This window comes from Podarcis filfolensis, assembly GCF_964270895.1.
Source record: "Podarcis filfolensis genome assembly, chromosome: 12".
NCBI lineage: Eukaryota > Metazoa > Chordata > Lepidosauria > Squamata > Lacertidae > Podarcis > Podarcis filfolensis.
In genome coordinates, this window is record NC_139614.1 from 54,507,659 (window position 1) to 54,526,221 (window position 18,563).

Genomic DNA, 18,563 nt, shown 5'->3' on the forward strand with positions numbered 1-18,563 from the left:
AGAAGAGGGGGGGGGTGCTCCCAGGTGAGAGCTTCACAAAAGTTAAAAGGCGTCTCTGAGAGAAGATTCTGTATTTACCAATCTCTTCTATCTTTCCCCTGTTCTTTTATTCTTTTTATGTAATTTGTCTTTTACTTTGATGTGAAAGCTGTTCATAGAACGTTTGGCTTGGACGTTGGCGATTATTGTTCAGGAGAAATAAAGGAAGGAAGGAAGGAATCACAGAATCACAGAATGTTAGAATTGGAAGGGAACCTGCGGGTCATCACCCAGCAATGAAGGAATCTTTCACCCAACTTGGGACTTGAACCCGGGGCCCTGAGGCTGAGAGTCTGGGCAAGGGTTCTGTGTTGGCCGCGAGGAAAGAAGGGAAGCAAATTTGGGCAGGTGCTCAGAACAGAAAAAGAGCTCAGATTTCAGAATCAGGATGGAGGGAGATGAGGCTTAATGATAATAATAATAATAATAATAATAATAATAATAATAATAATAATAATTTTTATTTATACCCCGCTGTGGCGTTCGTACGGAGCCCCCGGTCGTCTCACGGACTATTGACCCGTACACCACTAATCCGCTGCCACCAACTAGGTCCTCCCTGGTAAAATCCCTTCAGTCGCAGTCAGCTTTTCAATTCATAAAGAAGAGTGTACCGTATTTTTCGCCCTATAGGACGCACCGTGCCATAAGGCGCACCTAGTTTTTTGGGGGGAAATAAAGGGAGGGAAATTATTTCCCCCCCAGGCACGGGGCTGGGGCGGGGGAGGCCCGAGCTTCCCCCGACCCCAGCCCCAAAACAGGCAGCTCTCTGCAAGCCGTGGGAGCCCAGCGCTGGCTCCCGCTGCTTGCGGAGAGGTCCGCGAAGCCTGGACGCGCTGAGGTCAGCGCGCGCAGGCTTCGGCATGCTGGCAATGTCCGCGAAGCCTGGGCGCGCTGATCGACCCCTCTCGCTCTCCTGGCTTCAGCGAAAGCCTGCATTCGCCCCATAGGACGCAGACACATTTCCCCTTCATTTTTGGAGGGGGAAAAGTGCGTCCTATAGGGCGAAAAATACGGTATTTTATTTCCGACTTAAAACAAAACTATTACAGCATTCTAAACAGTGTTCCACTTTACTTTCTTAGTCTTATGTTCCTCTCTCCATCTCTGCTACCACCCCACACTCAAGGACCAACTGCCCTGTCTCTCTGTTACCAACTGCCTTTCCCAACCAGCCAACCCACTCAAAAACCAACCAACTCCCCACCCTCAACTCCCAATGAACTAACTCCCAGAACTCCTCCCAGAACTCCTTTATAGACCCACTGACTCCACCCCCTGGGTCCTGTCTGTGCAACCCATTTAACTATTTCCCCTCCAGCACTCTCTCATATATGGTAACGTCACACCCACCCTCCCCAGCCAAGACCGGGCTCAGGGCAGCTAACACCAAATATAAAAACAATTGATTAGAATACAGCTTAAAAAACAAAATTAAAATACAACATATTAAAACGTCAAAATGCAGCCTCGTTTCAGTGGAACTCAATCGAAAACTTTTTTTGGGATAAAAACGTCAAGTCTTCACCAAGGCTAACGATCCAGACTGCTCTGATCCAGGGTGGCGGCTGCATTTGGCAAGTCTGGACCTTTTGCTCAGTAGAGTAGATCACCAGCTCCCTCCCGGCCCTCTGAAGGCTTCAGTGGGACTTTAATAATCCAGACATCACCCACGGGGGAGCATGACAGCCTAAAACAGGTGTCAGGAGCCACAGCCAGAGCAGGAGGCCGCCAGTTTGACAGGGATGGGATCAGGTTGTCAGCGACTGTTGTTTCAAGCAAAGTAAGCCGTCAAAATCGTGACAGGCTAGGTGGGGGCGGAAGAGGAGGCCTGACTGAAGGAACAGCAGCTGAAGCATTAAGAAGGATGAGCCTCCAAAAACTTGTGTCCCGTCCCACATGGAACCAAAAATATAAGAGGAAAAAGCTTGGCCTGCTTATCTCAGCCCTTCGGTTGCCCATCCAGAGCTTGCAACCAAGTTAACTTTGCTTTTCCTAGCGCAGTGATGGAAACCGACGCGGAGGTCCAGCTCCGAGGGCCTTCTGGCGGTTCCCTCCCTGCGAGAAGTGAGGTTACAGGGAACCAGGCAGAGGGCCTTCTCGGTGGTGGCACCCGCCCTGTGGAACGCCCTCCCATCAGATGTCAAGGAAATACCGCATTTTTCGCTCTATAGGACGCACCGGACCATAGGAAGCACCTTGTTTTAGAGGGGGAGAACAAGGGGGAAAAATTCTCTCCCTCTCTGCGCAGTGCCCCTTCAGCGAAGCGGCAGGAGAAACGGAGCCCCTTCCATTTCTCCTCCCGCTTCGCTGAAGGGGCGCTGCGCCTTAGCTGAAGTGGCACCTACCCTTCAGCGAAGGCAACCCAAAGCCTCCGGAGCATGGCGGGAGCTCCTGCCGCGCTCCGGAGGCTTGGGGTTCCTTTTGCTGAAGCCAGGAGAGGAGGCCACTTCAGTGCTGCTACCCCAGTGGTCTGACTTCACCCCTGGAGGCACACGCCATTGTCTCTCGAGACACAAGGGTGGCAACAATATGCAGCCCTGATAGTCAAAGATGCACTGCGCATCAGAGAGACATTCCACGAGCATGTTGAACAGAAGAGCCTCTTTTCTTTCGCACAAGGTGGCATTTTTCCATCTCTGCCGTATTAAGCAGTTGGCTCCTTACCTCTCTTGCCCTGACCTAGCCACTGTGATCCACGTGACGGTCACCTCCAGGCTTGATTATTGTAACTCGCTCTATGTGGCTGCCCTTGAAGATGACCCAGAAACTCCAGCGGGTTCAGAATGCTGCAGCGAGACTCCTTACAGGGTCCTCGACGCCGGATCACATTCACCCAGTGCTTCACCAGCTGCACTGGCTCCCGGTGGAGTACAGGCTGAGGTTTAAGGTGCTGGTTTTGACCTTTAAAGCCCTATACGGCCTAGGTCCCTCGTACCTACGGGACCGCCTCTCTTGGCATGTCCCGCGGAGGACCTTAAGGTCCACAAATGACAACACTTTGGAGGTCCCAAGTTGCAAGGTGGTTAGATTGGTCTCAACTAGGGCCAAGGCTTTTTCAGTGCTGGCCCCGACTTGGTGGAACACTCTGTCACAAGAGACTAGGGCCCTGCGGGACTTGACATCTTTCCGCAGGGCCTGCAAGACAGAGCTGTTCCGCCTGGCCTTTGGTTTGGACTCAGTCTGACCCTTCTGTTTCCCTCCCCTTCTGGTTTTGATCTATGGGCTACTTTTAAAATGAGGCTGCATTTTAAATTGCATTTTAACCTGTATTTTAAATAGGTTTCTTTTCCTATTATGCTTTTACTGTAATCTTACTGGTGTTAGCTGCCCTGAGCCCAGCTCTGGCCAGGGAGGGCAGGGTATAAATAATAATAATAATAATAATAATAATAATAATAATAATAATAATAATAAATAAATGCACTTGTACAGCTGCCACGACAGGCCTGAACGGGACAGAGCAGCCGCATATTTGCTCATCGGTGCACGCTGCGTCAAGCACGTCAGGCTGGAGAGGCGCATGCTATGCACATGGACGCATGGTTGCGGGAGCCACGCACGCACATTCCGAAATGCAATGGGCATGGGAAGAAATCAGGAGAGACAACTCTTCTACTTTCCTTGGAATAAGAATTTCATTCTTGCAGCGCCACCTGCTGCCCATCACTGGCATTACAGGCAGCAACAGAGAACAGGACAGAGGTCGAAAAAATCATGCAAGAGAAAATGTGAATATGGCCAGAGGGTGGTCTTTGTTTTCGTGTGTGAGTGGGGTGGGTGGGTGTTTTGGATCAGGTCAGCCATATTGATTTGTATGCTGTTGGTGGATTTTTGTCGTCTTGTTGCGCTGTGTATGTGATAAAGGGGAGCCATACCGGGGTGAAGGCGTCTTCTTCTATTTGTCCCCGTGTCAGTTTTAGTTTTAGGGACACGGGTGGCGCTGTGGGTTAAACCACAGAGCCTAGGACTTGCCGATCAGAAGGTCGGCGGTTCGAATCCCCGCGACGGGGTGAGCTCCCGTTGCTCAGTTCCAGCTCCTGCCAACCTAGCAGTTCGAAAGGACGTCAAAGTGCAAGTAGATAAATAGGTACCGCTCTGGCGGGAAGGTACCGTAATTTTCGCTCCAAAACACGCACTTTTTTGCTCCTAGAAAGTAAGGGAAAATCCCTGTGCGTGTTATGGAGCGAATGCACTCGACCGGAGCCATGGCTGCCGTCAGTCAAGCAAAGCGGGAGCCGCTTGCAGGGCTTTGCACGGCTCTAGCTTTGATTGCTTTACAGCCAGGAGGAGGGGGAGGAGCCGAGGAGGAGGGAGGGAAGGAGAGCCATGGCAGCAAAGTGGGCAGCAGCCGCTTACACACGAGGAGGGACAAACGGGAGCCATAGCGAGCCGGAAAAGCGCCCCGTAGCCAGCAACAGCTGCTGCAGCCTCAGCTAGCAAAGGTCCGTGCGCTCTCTAAACGGAGCAATGAGGCTGCAGAGGGACGGCAGGGCACAGGAGGGCTCTGAGCCACGAGCGCAGTGAAAACCAGTAAAAAAGTTTTTTAAAAGGCTGCTGGGGACAGGAGGGCACGGGATGAGGGAGAGGGGGAAATTACGATTCTCCCAGCGTCTCAGCTGATCCGCTGAGCAGGACTTGGGTTGCAGGGGATTCACCATTAGCTGCGTAAAGCAGCAAAGAGGGAGAGAAGGAGCAAAGCGGGAGAGGAAAGGAGCTGCTTACACTGCTGTAAGTGGCTGCTGTCTGGTTGGCTCCTTTAAAGCAACAGTGCTCTTTCCCTCCCCCCTCCCCGCTCAGCTCACCGAAAAGCTCCTTTTCCACACACCCCACGCGAGCTCCTTCTCCCCTTAAACCCCTCTCCTGCATCATTAGCAGCATCCTTCTCTACACACCCCACGCGTGTTCCTTCTCCCCATAAACCCCTCTCCTGCATCATTAGCAGCATCCTTCTCCACACACCCCACATGAGCTCCTTCTCCCCTTAAACCCCTCTCCTGCATCATTAGCAGCATCCTTCTCTACACACCCCACGCGTGTTCCTTCTCCCCATAAACCCCTCTCCTGCATCATTAGCAGCATCCTTCTCCACACACCCCACATGAGCTCCTTCTCCCCTTAAACCCCTCTCCTGCATCATTAGCAGCATCCTTCTCCACACACCCCACGCGTGTTCCTTCTCCCCTTAAACCCCTCTTCTGCATTATTAGCAGCATCCTTCTCCACACACCCCACGCGTGTTCCTTGTCCCTTGAATGCTTTTCCTTCCCTCCCCACTTAAAGTGTGGTTACAAAGCACGGATCCACATGGATCCTCAGGATTTTTGCACTGGGTCACCCCAAGTTCACCATCAGATCACATAGCATATCCATGGCTACAGCCTGCACCAAAAAACACACACGCACCCACTGTTTCATGGGGCTGCAATGGCGCAAAAACGTGGTTACAAAGCATGGCTCCACGTGGATCCTCAGGATTTTTGCATTGGGCTACCCCAAACTCACCGTCGGATCACGTCTGTGGCCACAGCATGAACCACAAAAATCATACATCCACTGTTTCGTTTAGAATATTTTTTTCTTGTTTTCCTCCTCTAAAAACTACGTGCGTGTTATGGTCAGGTGCGTGTTAAAGAGCGAAAAATACGGTAAACGGTGTTTCTGTGCGCTGCTCTGGTTCGCCAGAAGCGGCTTAGTCATGCTGGCCACATGACCCGGAAGCTGTACGCCGGCTCCCTCGGCCAACAAAGCGAGATGAGCACTGCAACCCCAAAGTCGGCCACGACTGGACCTAACGGTCAGGGGTCCCTTTACCTTTACTTTACCAGTTTCAGTTTATTGGTTAATTTTTCTAGTAAGGCTGTTTCCCAGACTATTTGGTACCATTGGTCCATGCTTACTCCTGACAGGTCTCTCCAGTGTCTAGTTATGGCGTTTCTGGCTGCTGAAAGTAGGTGGGTTATGAGTTCTTTGTGGTGTAAATGGGTATTATTGCCTTGGAAGATGTTTAGTAGGGCCAATTCTGGGGTGGTTTCTAATACTTGCTTAGTTATTCTACATATTTCTCATATGGCTGTTGCCAATCACAAACAAACAACCACACCCTAGGCCAACCCCAACCTCTCTCACCACCAAAAGAACACAAGTGAATAGCATGGAACCTGCAAAAGCAACGCTGACACCAAACCCCACATATATTAAGTAAAACAGAAACATCGCCACCCACCCCCACCCATCTTCCCCTTCTTCTTCCAACTCTCTAAACAAATGAAGCTGATCTGTAAAAAATGTTACTTGGAGGGGAAAAAAGAGAGAGGGAGATATTGCACATACTTTTGTAAACTAAGAAAATCTTTAATAAGATTATATCTATATATCTATATATATATCTATATATCTATATATATGCCTGCTGTCTTTGTCCGGATAGTTAAAGCTGTGGTTTTCCCAGTAGTGATGTATGGAAGTGAGAGCTGGACCATAAAGAAGGCTGATCGCCGAAGAATGGATGCTTTTGAATTCTGGTGCTGGAGGAGACTCTCAAGAGTCCCATGGACTGCAAGAAGATCAAACCTCTCCATTCTGAAGGAAATCAGCCCTGAGTGCTCCCTGGAAGGACAGATCCTGAAGCTGAGGGTCCAATACTTTGGCCACCCCATGAGAAGAGAAGACTCCCTGGAAAAGACCCTGATGTTGGGAAAGATGGAGGGCACAAGGAGAAGGGGGCGACAGAGGACGAGATGGCGGGACAGTGTTCTTGAAGCTACCAGCATGAGTTTGACCACGGGAGGCTGTGGAAGACAGGAGGGCCTGGCGTGCTCTGGTCCAGGGGTCACGAAGAGGCGGACACGACTAAACAACAACATCATATATAAAATCCCGCTTGCTGGAAACCGCAGGAGGGGAGAGTTGCTCTTGCGCTCAGATCCTGCTTGTGAATTTCCAATGATGTGTGTCTGCTTGGCCCCTGCGAGAACAGAAGGAGAACGATTCGGGCCTGCCAGAGGAGTAGATGCATCTGGCGCGACCTGCCTCCAACTATGGAGCTACATAAGAAGAGTCTGATGGATGAGGCCATTGCCCAAGTCCAGCATCTTGTCCAGCCAGATGCCCCGACGGGAAACCTTCACGCAGGATTCGAACCCAGCACAAAGGGTTTTCTTTTCTCTGTCCCGACTCTTCCAACCTTCAGCACCATTGGACATCCAGGAGTTGGGGTGAGAGGGAGCTCTTATTTTTACTTTGATGATTATTTAAAAGCACATTTATTCAAAAGTTACCTTACAGCTCCATGGAAAGCTGTTGGAAAATGTTGATCACTTCTCCTACCTGGGCAGTTATCTTTCCACAAGGGCCGACACTGATGCTGAAATCCAGCACCGCCTGAGCTCTGAGAGTGAGGCTTTCTCCTGATTGAAGTGCAGTGTTTGAGGACTGGGACATTCGCAGGGAAACCAAAGTGCTTGCTTACAAAACTATTGTACTACCAACTTTATTGTATGCTTGTGAAACATGGACCACTTATAAACGCCACCTCCAACTCCTCGAAAAATTCCATCAACAGTGTCTCCGAAAAATTTTACACATCACTTGGGAAGACAGGCGAACTAATGCCAGTGTACTGGCAGAAGCAAAGATCACCAGTGTTGAAGCAATGATTCTTCAACATCAACTTCGTTGGACTGGTCATGTTGTGTGGATGCCTGATGATCATCTTCCAAAGCAACTACTCTATTCCGAACTTAAAAATGGAAAGCGTAATGCTGGTGGTCAACAAAAGATGTTTAAAAACTGTCTCAAGGCAAATCTTAAAAAATGTAGTATAAACACAGACAACTGGGAAACACTGGCCTGCGAGCGCTCCAGTTGGAGAATAGCCTTTACCAAAGGTGTCATGGGCTTGGAAGACACTCGAACTCAGGACGCAAGGGAGAAACGTGCTAAGAGGAAGGCACGCTTGGCAAATCCGCACCGTGATCAATGCTCGCCTGGAAACCAATGTCCTCACTGTGGAAGGACGTGTGGATCCAGAATTGGCCTCCACAGTCACTTACGGACTCACTGTTAAAACCGTGTTCATGGAAGACAATCTTACTCGGCTACGAGGGATCACCAAAGAAGATGATGATACTAATAAAGGCTTGGATTAATAACATCTTTTATTCTCAGCTCGAAGACGTTGCTGCGCTCGTTTCCAAGGACTGCGGCACAAGGGGATGAAAAATCCTTATTCAGATTTGGTGCGAAACCTCCTTCAAGCTCTCAGTATCGCCCTAAAGCCTGGCACAAGCCCTTTCATAAGAGAGGAGGATCAGAGCGGCTCGAAATACTGTCTCAGGCCGAGGCAAAAGAAGGCCTCGTAATCCGTTGGCCCAACGAGCCATTTCTGGGAGACAGCTTTCTGACTCACAAAGGCTGGAGACACGGATTAATTCCCCCCCCCCCCTTTCCTGCTCGCCCGAGGCCAAAACATTTGCTCTCTAGCGTCGCTCTGGCTACAAGTGTTAGTTATTAGAAAGTGCCCCCGCCTCTTCTCCCTTTCATTCGACTTAATAGCACAGGGCAAGAGGCTAGCAATTTTAAGCAGCTGAAAGTTTCCAGAGTCTGTTGTCTTTATTTGGGGTGGGGGGTGGTAGGAAGGAGTGCAGAGGCAGCCCGAGAAATTGTACTTCTTTTAATTGGCTCCTGGAGTAGTAATTAAAGAGACACCCCGATTTACCACTTGGCACCCCATCTTCCGGCACAGCCCCCAGGTTGGGTTTAATCTGTGCGATGTTAAGGCTTTTCACCGCCCCTTCTTTGAACGGAGAAAACTCCAGGAGGAAAGGAGGAACCTCAGTGGCTAAAACCTCAAGAGGGGCAAGGGCTTTTGTGTTCGAATCCTGCTTGCGTGTTCCCCATCCGGTCGGCCTCTTTGAGAACAGGATGCTAAAGTGGAATAAATTTAATGATTATCTAGTTAAATTGGTTAAGTTAAATTAACTGAAAATAGCTTGCAGATACTTAATTGGCTTAGGATTTTATTTATGTTAAGTGATGAATTAATATGTTTAATTCCATAAGGAGAAGATTTAAGGATGTTAATGTTTAAGTTAAATTTCATAAGAATTGGGATTTGGAAAACCGTTAAAGGACATGCAATGAAATTCAACCAAGGGGAAGTGAGGAAGTCACTTAAAAAAGTTAATAAGTGTAATTTTCAATAAGGCTATTATTTATGCTTGTTTGTCTTGTGTGCTTGTTTATTCATAAACTAATAAAATTTTTGGAGAAAAAAAAGAGAACAGGATGCTAAACTACATGGATGCTAAACTACTCTTTTAGCAAACGACTTTTCTTCTCCCATCCCTTGCTTTCCCTTGCTGCCTTTTCTTCTTCCTGCCTTCACTAAACACCGCTGAAGCGTAGAAACTAGTTATTTGCGTTACCTGCCCTCATCACCATGTGTCTGCATCTAATACCTTTGCAGGTAAGGAGAAGGGGGAAATGTACTTTCCAGTTTTAAAATGCATTTGCCATTCGGTGCGACTCGGGACATTCGCCTCTAGCAGGGCATGACGCACAGACACAGAGGAGAGGGCCCTTCCTTTTTTAAGCAAGCCCATATCAAACACTGGCCTGCGAGTGCTCCAGGTGGAGAACAGCCTTTACCCAAGGTGTCATGGGCTTTGAAGACACTCGAACTCAGGACGCAAGGGAGAAACGTGCTAAGAGGAAGGCACGCTTGGCAAATCCACACCGTGATCAACTCCCGCCCGGAAACCAATGTCCCCACTGTGGAAGGACGTGTGGATCCAGAACTGGCCTCCACAGACACTTACGGACTCAGTGTTAAACCGTATTTATGGAAGACAATCTTACTCGGCTACGAGGGAACGCCAAAGAAGAAGCAGGTCCCAGATCTTGGGTCGTACCTATAGCATGCATTTAAAGCAAGTGGCTTTACCCAGAGAATGCTGGGAACTGTAGTTCTGCCCTTGCAGAGCCACAATTCCCATCAGCAAGCAACAGTTCCCAGGAATGTGATGTAGCATGGGGACTAGAAACCTAGGGTGGAATATGACGTCTGGTTATGTTGAATGTCCCATCTGTACAAGCATATATCAGTTTGCCAGACAGAATGACAACCTTCCCCTCACAAACTGTACTGGGGGAATTCTCCCGACAGCCCCAGAACCATAGCTGTCAACTTACAGATTTGAAAATAAGGGACCAGCAGCCTCGAAAATAAGGGATCAGCAGCCAAAATAAGGGATTTTCCGAACACAGGTATGTTCAACTTCTGAGCCCCTCCGAGCCAAAGGCAGAAAGCCCAGCCAGCAGCCAAACAAAGCCTCAAGCGGTGGTTCCCACAGCGCAGCAAGCTGGCAAAGGGGATGCAGCAAGGAAAACCACCGTCACCTCTCCGCTGGGAAGCGCTGAGCAAAGGCGAGTCCCCAGGCAACGCGGCCGATTTGATCGGCACAAGGAATGCAAGTTCCACCCCCCCAGTTGTTCATAGATTCCTTATTGGGTGAGCAACGCAGCCAAGCAACACAGTTGGAGCCTCCCTCCTCCCTGGCTGGCAGGGAGGGAGGGAGAGGAGCTGCTTCCTTTGAAACCCGGGAAATTTAAGGGACATCATCAATAAGGGACAGCAGGGGGACACAGCGCTGGGATAAGGGACTTTCCCACCGAATAAGGGACGGTTGACAGCTATGCCCAGAACCTATTTCAGGGGGTGGGTGGAACAGCCTCGCTGTGGAAGTGCTCACACAGGGCGTTCGTTGGTGAATCTTGCCTCCTATTTTCTTTAAGAGAAAGGCTAAGGTAAAAGCCGTCTCAAGGATCATAAACTTCCACTGCGGAAAAAGACACTGCTTTTTCCCCAAACGGCGCACGAAAACCCAAGAGCAGCCGCTGTTCTTTCATTGCCGTTTTATTTAATTTTTAAATTTTTTTCTTTTACATAAAAACTTCAGTAAAAATTGGATAAAGTAAAATGATTTAAGCAGTAAAATCAATCTTATCAACATAGCACGCGGCTTGCCAGAAACCCTGAGGCAGCCTGTTTGCAAATATTTACATGATAACAGAGTAACCTTGCAGAGAACGAAAAAAAGAAAGGAAAACGGAAACAAACAAACAAAACAAAAAAAACCCCCATCCCACCCCTTTCTCAAAACTATTCTTACAAAGTGTTCCCATGATATCAACACGTTTCGGGCTAAAGGGGGGTGGGCGGGGGTGGGAGAACTCAATATATTCACATATACGTTAAAATATGATACAGATCTCGCGGGGGAGAGACGAGACGCGCTTTCGAGTTTGTTGCGCTAAAACAGCACCAAACGGACCGGAAGTTCCGGCTTTCCTTGCAGAGAGGGAACGAACGATGGGGTGAGTGAGTCACAACTGTACCATGGGGTGGGTGTGTTTGTGCGAGTTAGTTTCTCTCCCCCCCCCACACTGCAGTTTCTGCCTGGCCTCCTCAAACCCGACTTGGAAAGATCGAGAGAGAGAGAGATTGAGAGCTGGAAATCCTGTGGAAAACAAAAGAAAAATACGAAGTGTCCTTGTTAGGGGAGCTCCTAGATTGGAAGCAAAGATGCCTTTTCTGCCGCGACTGCTACTCCAAGTCCGTGTCCTCTTTGGGCTTGTAAACGGACCCAAATTTCTGCATGTACTTCTTGATGTACTCCTTCGTCTTGTGTTTCACGTTCTCGTTGCACTCGAGGTCCTCAGGGTTTTTGCAGTACTTCAGCTCCTTGTTCATGACTCCGTGGGTCAGCTGCAGGAGAGGAGAGGAAACAGACAGAGAGGGCGGGTTAAGGAGATTGTAGTGAAGTTACCCAAACCTGACTGTGCAGCCACCCGAACCGGGCCCCAAAATTCCCAAATTCCTTCTTCAAGGATCCATGAACTAAAATCCATTAGCTTGAGCTGTATAACCCAAACCCAGCTGTATAAACAGAGCCTTCTCCTTTATCAGTCCATGAAGGCTTGATGGATGGCCTTGTCAGTTCCGAGTGGAGACGGGATGGCAGATCTGGGTCTTGTCTTATAGGTTGTAACTCTCCTGACCACGCTGACGCACAGACCTTGCAAGACAGCCTGTCAGCCCCCGCGCCCGGGGATGGCGCCAGGAGTACTCCTATAGTTGGGTGACCTTCTTACCCAAAGGTAAGAGTACAGAAACAGGAATTTCTGTTCATGCTCAAGGATGTAACTTAGGTGTACAAACTCATGAGGCTGGATTCCTGGGGAGGGGGAAAGGGGACCTGAAGGGGATGTAAGCTGTATGTAACTGCTCTTTAAGTGTGCTTGCTGTGACTGATCACGCAGTGCCTTTGCTATCTGGAGAGCAGAAATAAACTCTTTCTCTGAACCAACCCTCGGTGTCTATTGACTCCTCCCTCCCGGGAGCAACGCACATCCAACCAATGGGAAAAGTCTGAAAGGCTGCAGTAGGAATTCACTGGTGAAAGCGAGGGGGCAGCTCTCTGCAAAGGCGGAATTGTGCTGGGGAGGGGGAATCAAGGCAAAACAAGGCCCCTCGCTCAAGGGGTGCTTCGGAAAACCTGCTCCCTTTCGTGCCACCCAGGTTCAAGGGGAAAAGCTCCGTCAGCTGAGTCTCATTAGTGGGAGCGAGATTTTAGAAAGAAAAAGAGCGTTGGGCGTTTGTACGGATGTTGCATCTGAGGAACAGAACTCTAGTCTGTGAAAGCTTAAGTTGTGATGAATTTAAAGTGCCATAAGTCCCTGTTGTTAAGGCGGCTGACTCGCCTTTGCTGGAGGTTTTTAAAACAGAGGTTGGATGGCCAGCTGTCAGGGATTATTAAACTGTGACTCCTGCATTGCAGGGGGCTGGACTGGATGACCTTTGGGGGTTCATTTCAACGACACGATTCCAAGTTTCTATGAAAGCTGAGAAGCAAACATTAGCGTTACGGAGCACAGGATGTGCTTAATAATAATAATAATACATTTTTATTTATACCCCGCCCTTCCTGGTTCAAAAACCAGGCTCAGGGCGGCTAACAACAAATCTAAAACACTTAATTGTAAAAGCAGCATAAAATACAGTATAAAAACATGAATAACAATAAAATTCAGAAATCAATTAGATAATCCCCAGGGCTAGCTGGCTGAATTGGTCCTACTTGGGCCAGCAAGGAGGCCGGGGGAGAATTAGCTGTGGCGTCTCAGAGCGGGTGATCTTCATAAAAGGTGAGGGGTAAGGGAAGAGAAGGGAAATAAAAGATCAGGCTGAATTCAAATTAAAAGCCAGGCGGAATAGCTCTGTCTTACAGGCCCGACGGAAGGAGATTAAATCCTGAAGGGCCCTAGTCTCATGGGTCAGAGCATTCCACCAGGTCGGAGCCATCACTGAAAAGGGTGCTGCCAGGGATGCTCAACACGCCTTGCAAAAGGGGCTCTTTCCCCACTGCTGATGGGACACAGAACGGGGCCTTCTTGGTGCTGGCACCCCTCTTGTGGCTCAGAAACATCTGCCAAGCCACCTGCACACTTGGGTCTTCCACCAACAGGGTAGAGAATCCTTCCTGTTTTAATCTTTCTTCTTCCTGATTATCCATACGGCTGCAGTGCCTTTAGCACCAGTCATAACTCAGAGCAGCCCCACTGAAATAAATGAAATTAAGTCACCTGGTTTCAATGGGTCTACTCTGAGCAGGACTGATGTTGGGCTTCACCCACTTCTTAAAAAACAATAGCCCTAAGAAGGAAATTTTAAGACAAATAATGGACAATGAACAAAAACTAATCAAGAAACCGAACAACTTAAAAATAAAACAAAACATCAAAGCTTTGCAAACGCAGTTCGCAATGATAATAAACAAAGAGGTGGAATGGAATATTAAAAAGTTAAGACAAAGAAATTTTGAGTTTGCCAACAAGTCAGGCAAATGGCTTGCATGGCAAATCAAGAAAAGAAAGGAACAAAGTACAATCAACAAAATTATTGTGGATGGAGAAGAGATAGAAAATCCGAAAGGTATCAGAAAAGGATTCTTGGACTTTTATAATCATTTGTACAGAAACAGAGAAAAGAATAATATGAAGAAAATAGAAAGATATCTAAAAGAAAAAAAGGTGCAAAAGATCCCAACAGAAAAGAAAGACAGACTGAACGCCCCAATTGAGAATGAGGAAATAATAGGGGTTATAAAAGAATTGAAAAAAGGAAAGGCTCCAGGACCAGATGGTTTCACATCTAGTTATTACAAAGAACTGAGGCATACCTTGACGGTACCATTGAAAGAAGTTATGAACAACATTTTGAAACAAAAAGATATCCCAGAAACTTGGAAAGAAGCCTTTATCACGCTTATTCCTAAGCAAGATTCCGATTTAACACAAGTTAAGAATTATAGGCCGATCTCATTGCTGAATACAGACTATAAGATTTTTTCTGGAATACTAGCAAGAAGATTAAAAAAGATATTGCGAGAATTTATTCATGAAGATCAAGCAGGTTTCCTTCCAGGCAGGCAGATGAAAGACAATGTGAGAAATATAATAAATACTTTGGAATATCTGACTGCTAGGAATGAAAAACAAGCTATATTAATGTTTGTAGACGCGGAGAAGGCATTTGACAATATATCGTGGGATTTTATGTTAAAAAATTTAGAATTGATGGAAGTGGGGAATGATTTTTACAATGGAATAAGGGCGATCTATTCAGTGCAAAGAGCGAAATTGATTGTGAACAATGTACTCACAGAAGAAGTGAAGATACTGAAAGGTACAAGACAGGGATGTCCTCTTTCGCCATTGTTATTCATAATGGTTCTGGAAGTTCTTTTGAGTTCAATCAGACGAAATGAATTAATAAAAGGGGTGACAGTAGGTCAAAATGAATATAAAGTAAAAGCCTTTGCCGATGACCTGGTAATAACGATAGAAGGCCCTATAAACAGTTTAAATGAGGTGTTAAATGAGACTGAACAATTTGGCAAGGTGGCCGGGTTTATACTAAATAAGAAAAAAACCAAAGTAATGGTTAAGAATATGGATCAGAGTATAATAGAAGTAATGCAACGAGAAACAGGGATTGAAGTGGCCAAGAAGGTAAAATATTTGGGAATATGGTTAACTCCAAAAAATATTGATTTGTTTCAAAACAATTATATACCGGTGTGGAATGGAATTTAAAAAGATTTGGAAGTTTGGGGAAGGTGAAACTTTCTTTCTGGGGTAGAATTTCAACGATCAAGATGAGTGTGTTTCCAAAGATGTTATTTTTGTTTCAAATGATTCCTATAATTAAGGGGACAAAGACCTTCAAAGAGTGGCAAAGAACAATTTCAAGATATATCTGGCAGGGCAAAAAGCCAAGAATACAATTTAAGTTACTAACAGATGCGAAGGAAAGAGGTGGCTTTGCCCTGCCAGACCTGAAATTATACTATGAAGCGTCTTGTCTCTGCTGGTTAAAGGAATGGATAAAACTAAAAAACAACAAACTGTTAGACTTAGAAGGATTCGATAACAGATTTGGATGGCACGCTTACTTATGGTTGGAGAAGAAGAAAAGTCATAAGGGTTTTGAGAATCATATTTTTAGGAGTTCCATAATAGAAATATGGGATAGGTACAAAAACATACTAGAACCCAAAGTCCCACACTGGTTGTCTCCACTAGAGGTTATGAGTGTAAAGAAAATCAATATGAGAGGGAATTGGATTACTTACAGAGATTTAGTAATTAAAGAAGGGGGGAAATGGAAAATGAAGCCATATGAACAAGTTAAAGACTATGTGTTTGATTGGTTGCATTATTTTCAGGTAAATGAAATGTTTAAAAAGGACCTTAAAGAGAGGGGATATATAGAAAAAGAATCGAAATTTCAAACAGAGATAATAAATAATGATTATAAGATAATGTCAAAAATGTATAAAATGTTGTTGGAATGGCAAACGAAGGATGAGGAGATAAAGTCGGTTATGATACATTGGGCCAGAGACTTTGGTTATAATATACAAGTGGCTGATTGGGAAAAAGTATGGAATCAAAATATGAAATTTACTGCTTGTACGGCGTTAAAGGAGAATATCATGAAAATGGTATATAGATGGTACATTACACCGGTTAAGTTAGCAAAAATGTTTAAAACATGTAATAAGTGTTGGAAATGTAAAGAAAAAGAACGATCGTTTTTCCATATGTGGTGGGAATGTAAGAAGGTAAAGGGTTTCTGGGAAATGATATACAATGAGTTGAAAAAGATGTTTAATTATACATTTGTAAAGAAACCAGAAGCCTTTTTGCTAGGAATAATAGGAAGAGAGATAGATAGAAGGGACTATAAACTTTTTCAATATGCAGCAACAGCGGCAAGAATATTAATGGCCCAAAAATGGAAACAAGAGGAGCTACCGACCCTTGAAGAGTGGAGAATGAAACTTATGGATTACGCAGAATTGGACAAAATGACTGGGAAAATTAGATACCAAAGGGATCACAAGTTCATCGAGGACTGGGGAAAGTTCACGGATTATCTGAAAAACATATGTGACGAACAGACAACGCTAGTGGGTTTTAAAGAGGCTTTGTGATAGTTAAAGATGTATTGTAAAAAAAGAAACAGAGATGAAAGGATAATACTAATTGGCAATACTAAATATAGAAAATGCGTAAAGATAGAAAATATGGATGATTGGTGGAGGAGCTGGTGGAAGTACAAAAAATGGAAATTTGAGAACATGGTTGTGTTGATGAATTTGTAAAGGAAAATTTTAATAAAAATTATTTAAAAAAATAAATAAAAAACAATAGCCCTTTGTGGTATTGTTCTTTTGCACTGCTTTTTGGTAAGCTGCTTTGTGTGTGTCCCAATTTTATTTTTTAAAAAGCACAAGGAAGTGTGGTCCTCCTCAGAGGCAGCTTAGGGTCAAGGTCCCAGCTCTATCCAGGGGGAAAGAAATCAGAAAACGCTTGATACTTGATTGATTGATTGCATTTAAACCGTTTGGCTGTTTTTGTTATTTTAGTCGACCAGTTAATTTTTATTATTAATTTTATTACATTTATATATCACCTTTTTCTTCCAAAGGAGCTCAGGGTGGTGTGTACTGTATTTTTCGCTCCATAAGACGCACCTAGTTTTTAGAGGAGGAAAGGCGGAAAGACCCGTTTTTTGGGGGGATCAGCTGACAGTTGTGCAGCTTCTTTTGCAAAGGGGAAAAGCCCCCTTTTTTTGAGGATCAGCTCAAAGTTGTTGAGCTTACTTTGCAAAGGGAAAAAAAATCCTGTTTTTATGGGGTTCAACTCAGTTCTGCAGCTTCTTTAGGAAAGGAAAGGGAGCCGTTTCTACAGTTTCCAGACAGATAATCTAACCAGCCAGTCACATGTCGCTGGGGAAACAAACAGCCTCCGCCTGCAGAACATTCAACTGTGGAGGCCTGGGCAAGGGAGCCAGCGACCGGCCACACATTCGCTCCATAAGACGCACAGACATTTCCATTTACTTTTCAGGAGGAAAAAAGTTTGTCAATGTTAGGATATTTCCGTTCCACCTTAAAAGGGAGCAGGATGTTTGTGTCACAGCCTGCGTATTTCCTGTTTCACAGGATGTTTATGTTTTCTCTGTTGCTTTCGTTTCTCTCTCTCTGTGTCGGAGACACTGAAGCAGGCAGTCATGTTTTTTTGTTCTGATCAACGCTGAATAAAACTTGTAAATAATGCTCTCCTGAGTGCGACTTCTGCTGTGCATTATCTGCTGATAGAGTGTGCATGAGCCCAGGAATGTGGCAATCTATTTTCTGGAGCTCGTGTCGCTAATTGCTGACACTGCGTGTCTACGGGAGATCGATGGACGTCCGGAGACGACGTGGAGTCATGATGGACTTTATCTCCCTGGCAGTATCCCAACAGTCTTATGGAGTGAAAAATACGGTATGCGGTCCCTGCTGCTCCCATTTTATCCTTGCAACAATCGTGCAAGGTAGGTTAGGCTGAGAGATGGTGACTGGCCCAATGCCACCCAGCAAGTTTCACGGCTGAGGATTTGAACCCTGGGTCAGTGGCGGAGCTTCATGCTCTGGCACTGGGGGGGGGGCGGAGAGCAGGCGGGGGGGCTGGCGTGCGTCCCAGGGGCGTGGCGCACGTCCTGGGGGTGTGGTGTGCCACCCATAGGGGCATGGCGCCCAGCACAGGCGGGCAGCCGCGATGGCACCGTGCTGGGATTTTGCTGCCAGGGGTGGTGCGCTCCCACCGCACGCCTCTTCCTCCGCCAGTGCCTTGGGTCTCCCAGGTCTTAGCCCAACCACTATGCCACACTGCCTCTCATTGCTTGGTGGCTGGCAGGACCTTCTCTGCCATTTCCCTCTTCCAGAGCAGGAGGCTGACAGTCGCAAGCCAAGCCAGCCGCTCTGGTCAGCAGCAGGAGAGGCTGCGGTCAAATGCAGGACACCAACTGCCCGGGGTATCTTCAACACCACCCTGGGGCTGCTGGCACTGGGAACAGAGGTGCTGGCTGAGCGAGAGAGCGCAAGAGATCAGTGCTCAGAAGACAGAGG

At 46.7% G+C, this 18,563-nt stretch overlaps 2 protein-coding genes across 2 annotated transcripts in view; both read right to left on the reverse strand.

The window, feature by feature from the left end:
* LOC310746227 (cathelicidin-related peptide Oh-Cath-like) overlaps positions 1-18,563 on the reverse strand; it is a 520,941-nt gene that overhangs the window by 213,359 nt on the left and 289,019 nt on the right. The window lies entirely within an intron of this gene.
* The window catches only part of SETD2 (SET domain containing 2, histone lysine methyltransferase), a 94,055-nt gene continuing 86,433 nt past the window's right edge, over positions 10,942-18,563 (reverse strand). Inside the window, exon 22 of the mRNA XM_083579054.1 lies at positions 10,942-11,809. Within this exon, the coding sequence (XP_083435180.1) occupies positions 11,648-11,809 (162 nt within the window). The 3' untranslated portion in view covers positions 10,942-11,647. The remainder of the gene's footprint in view (positions 11,810-18,563) is intronic.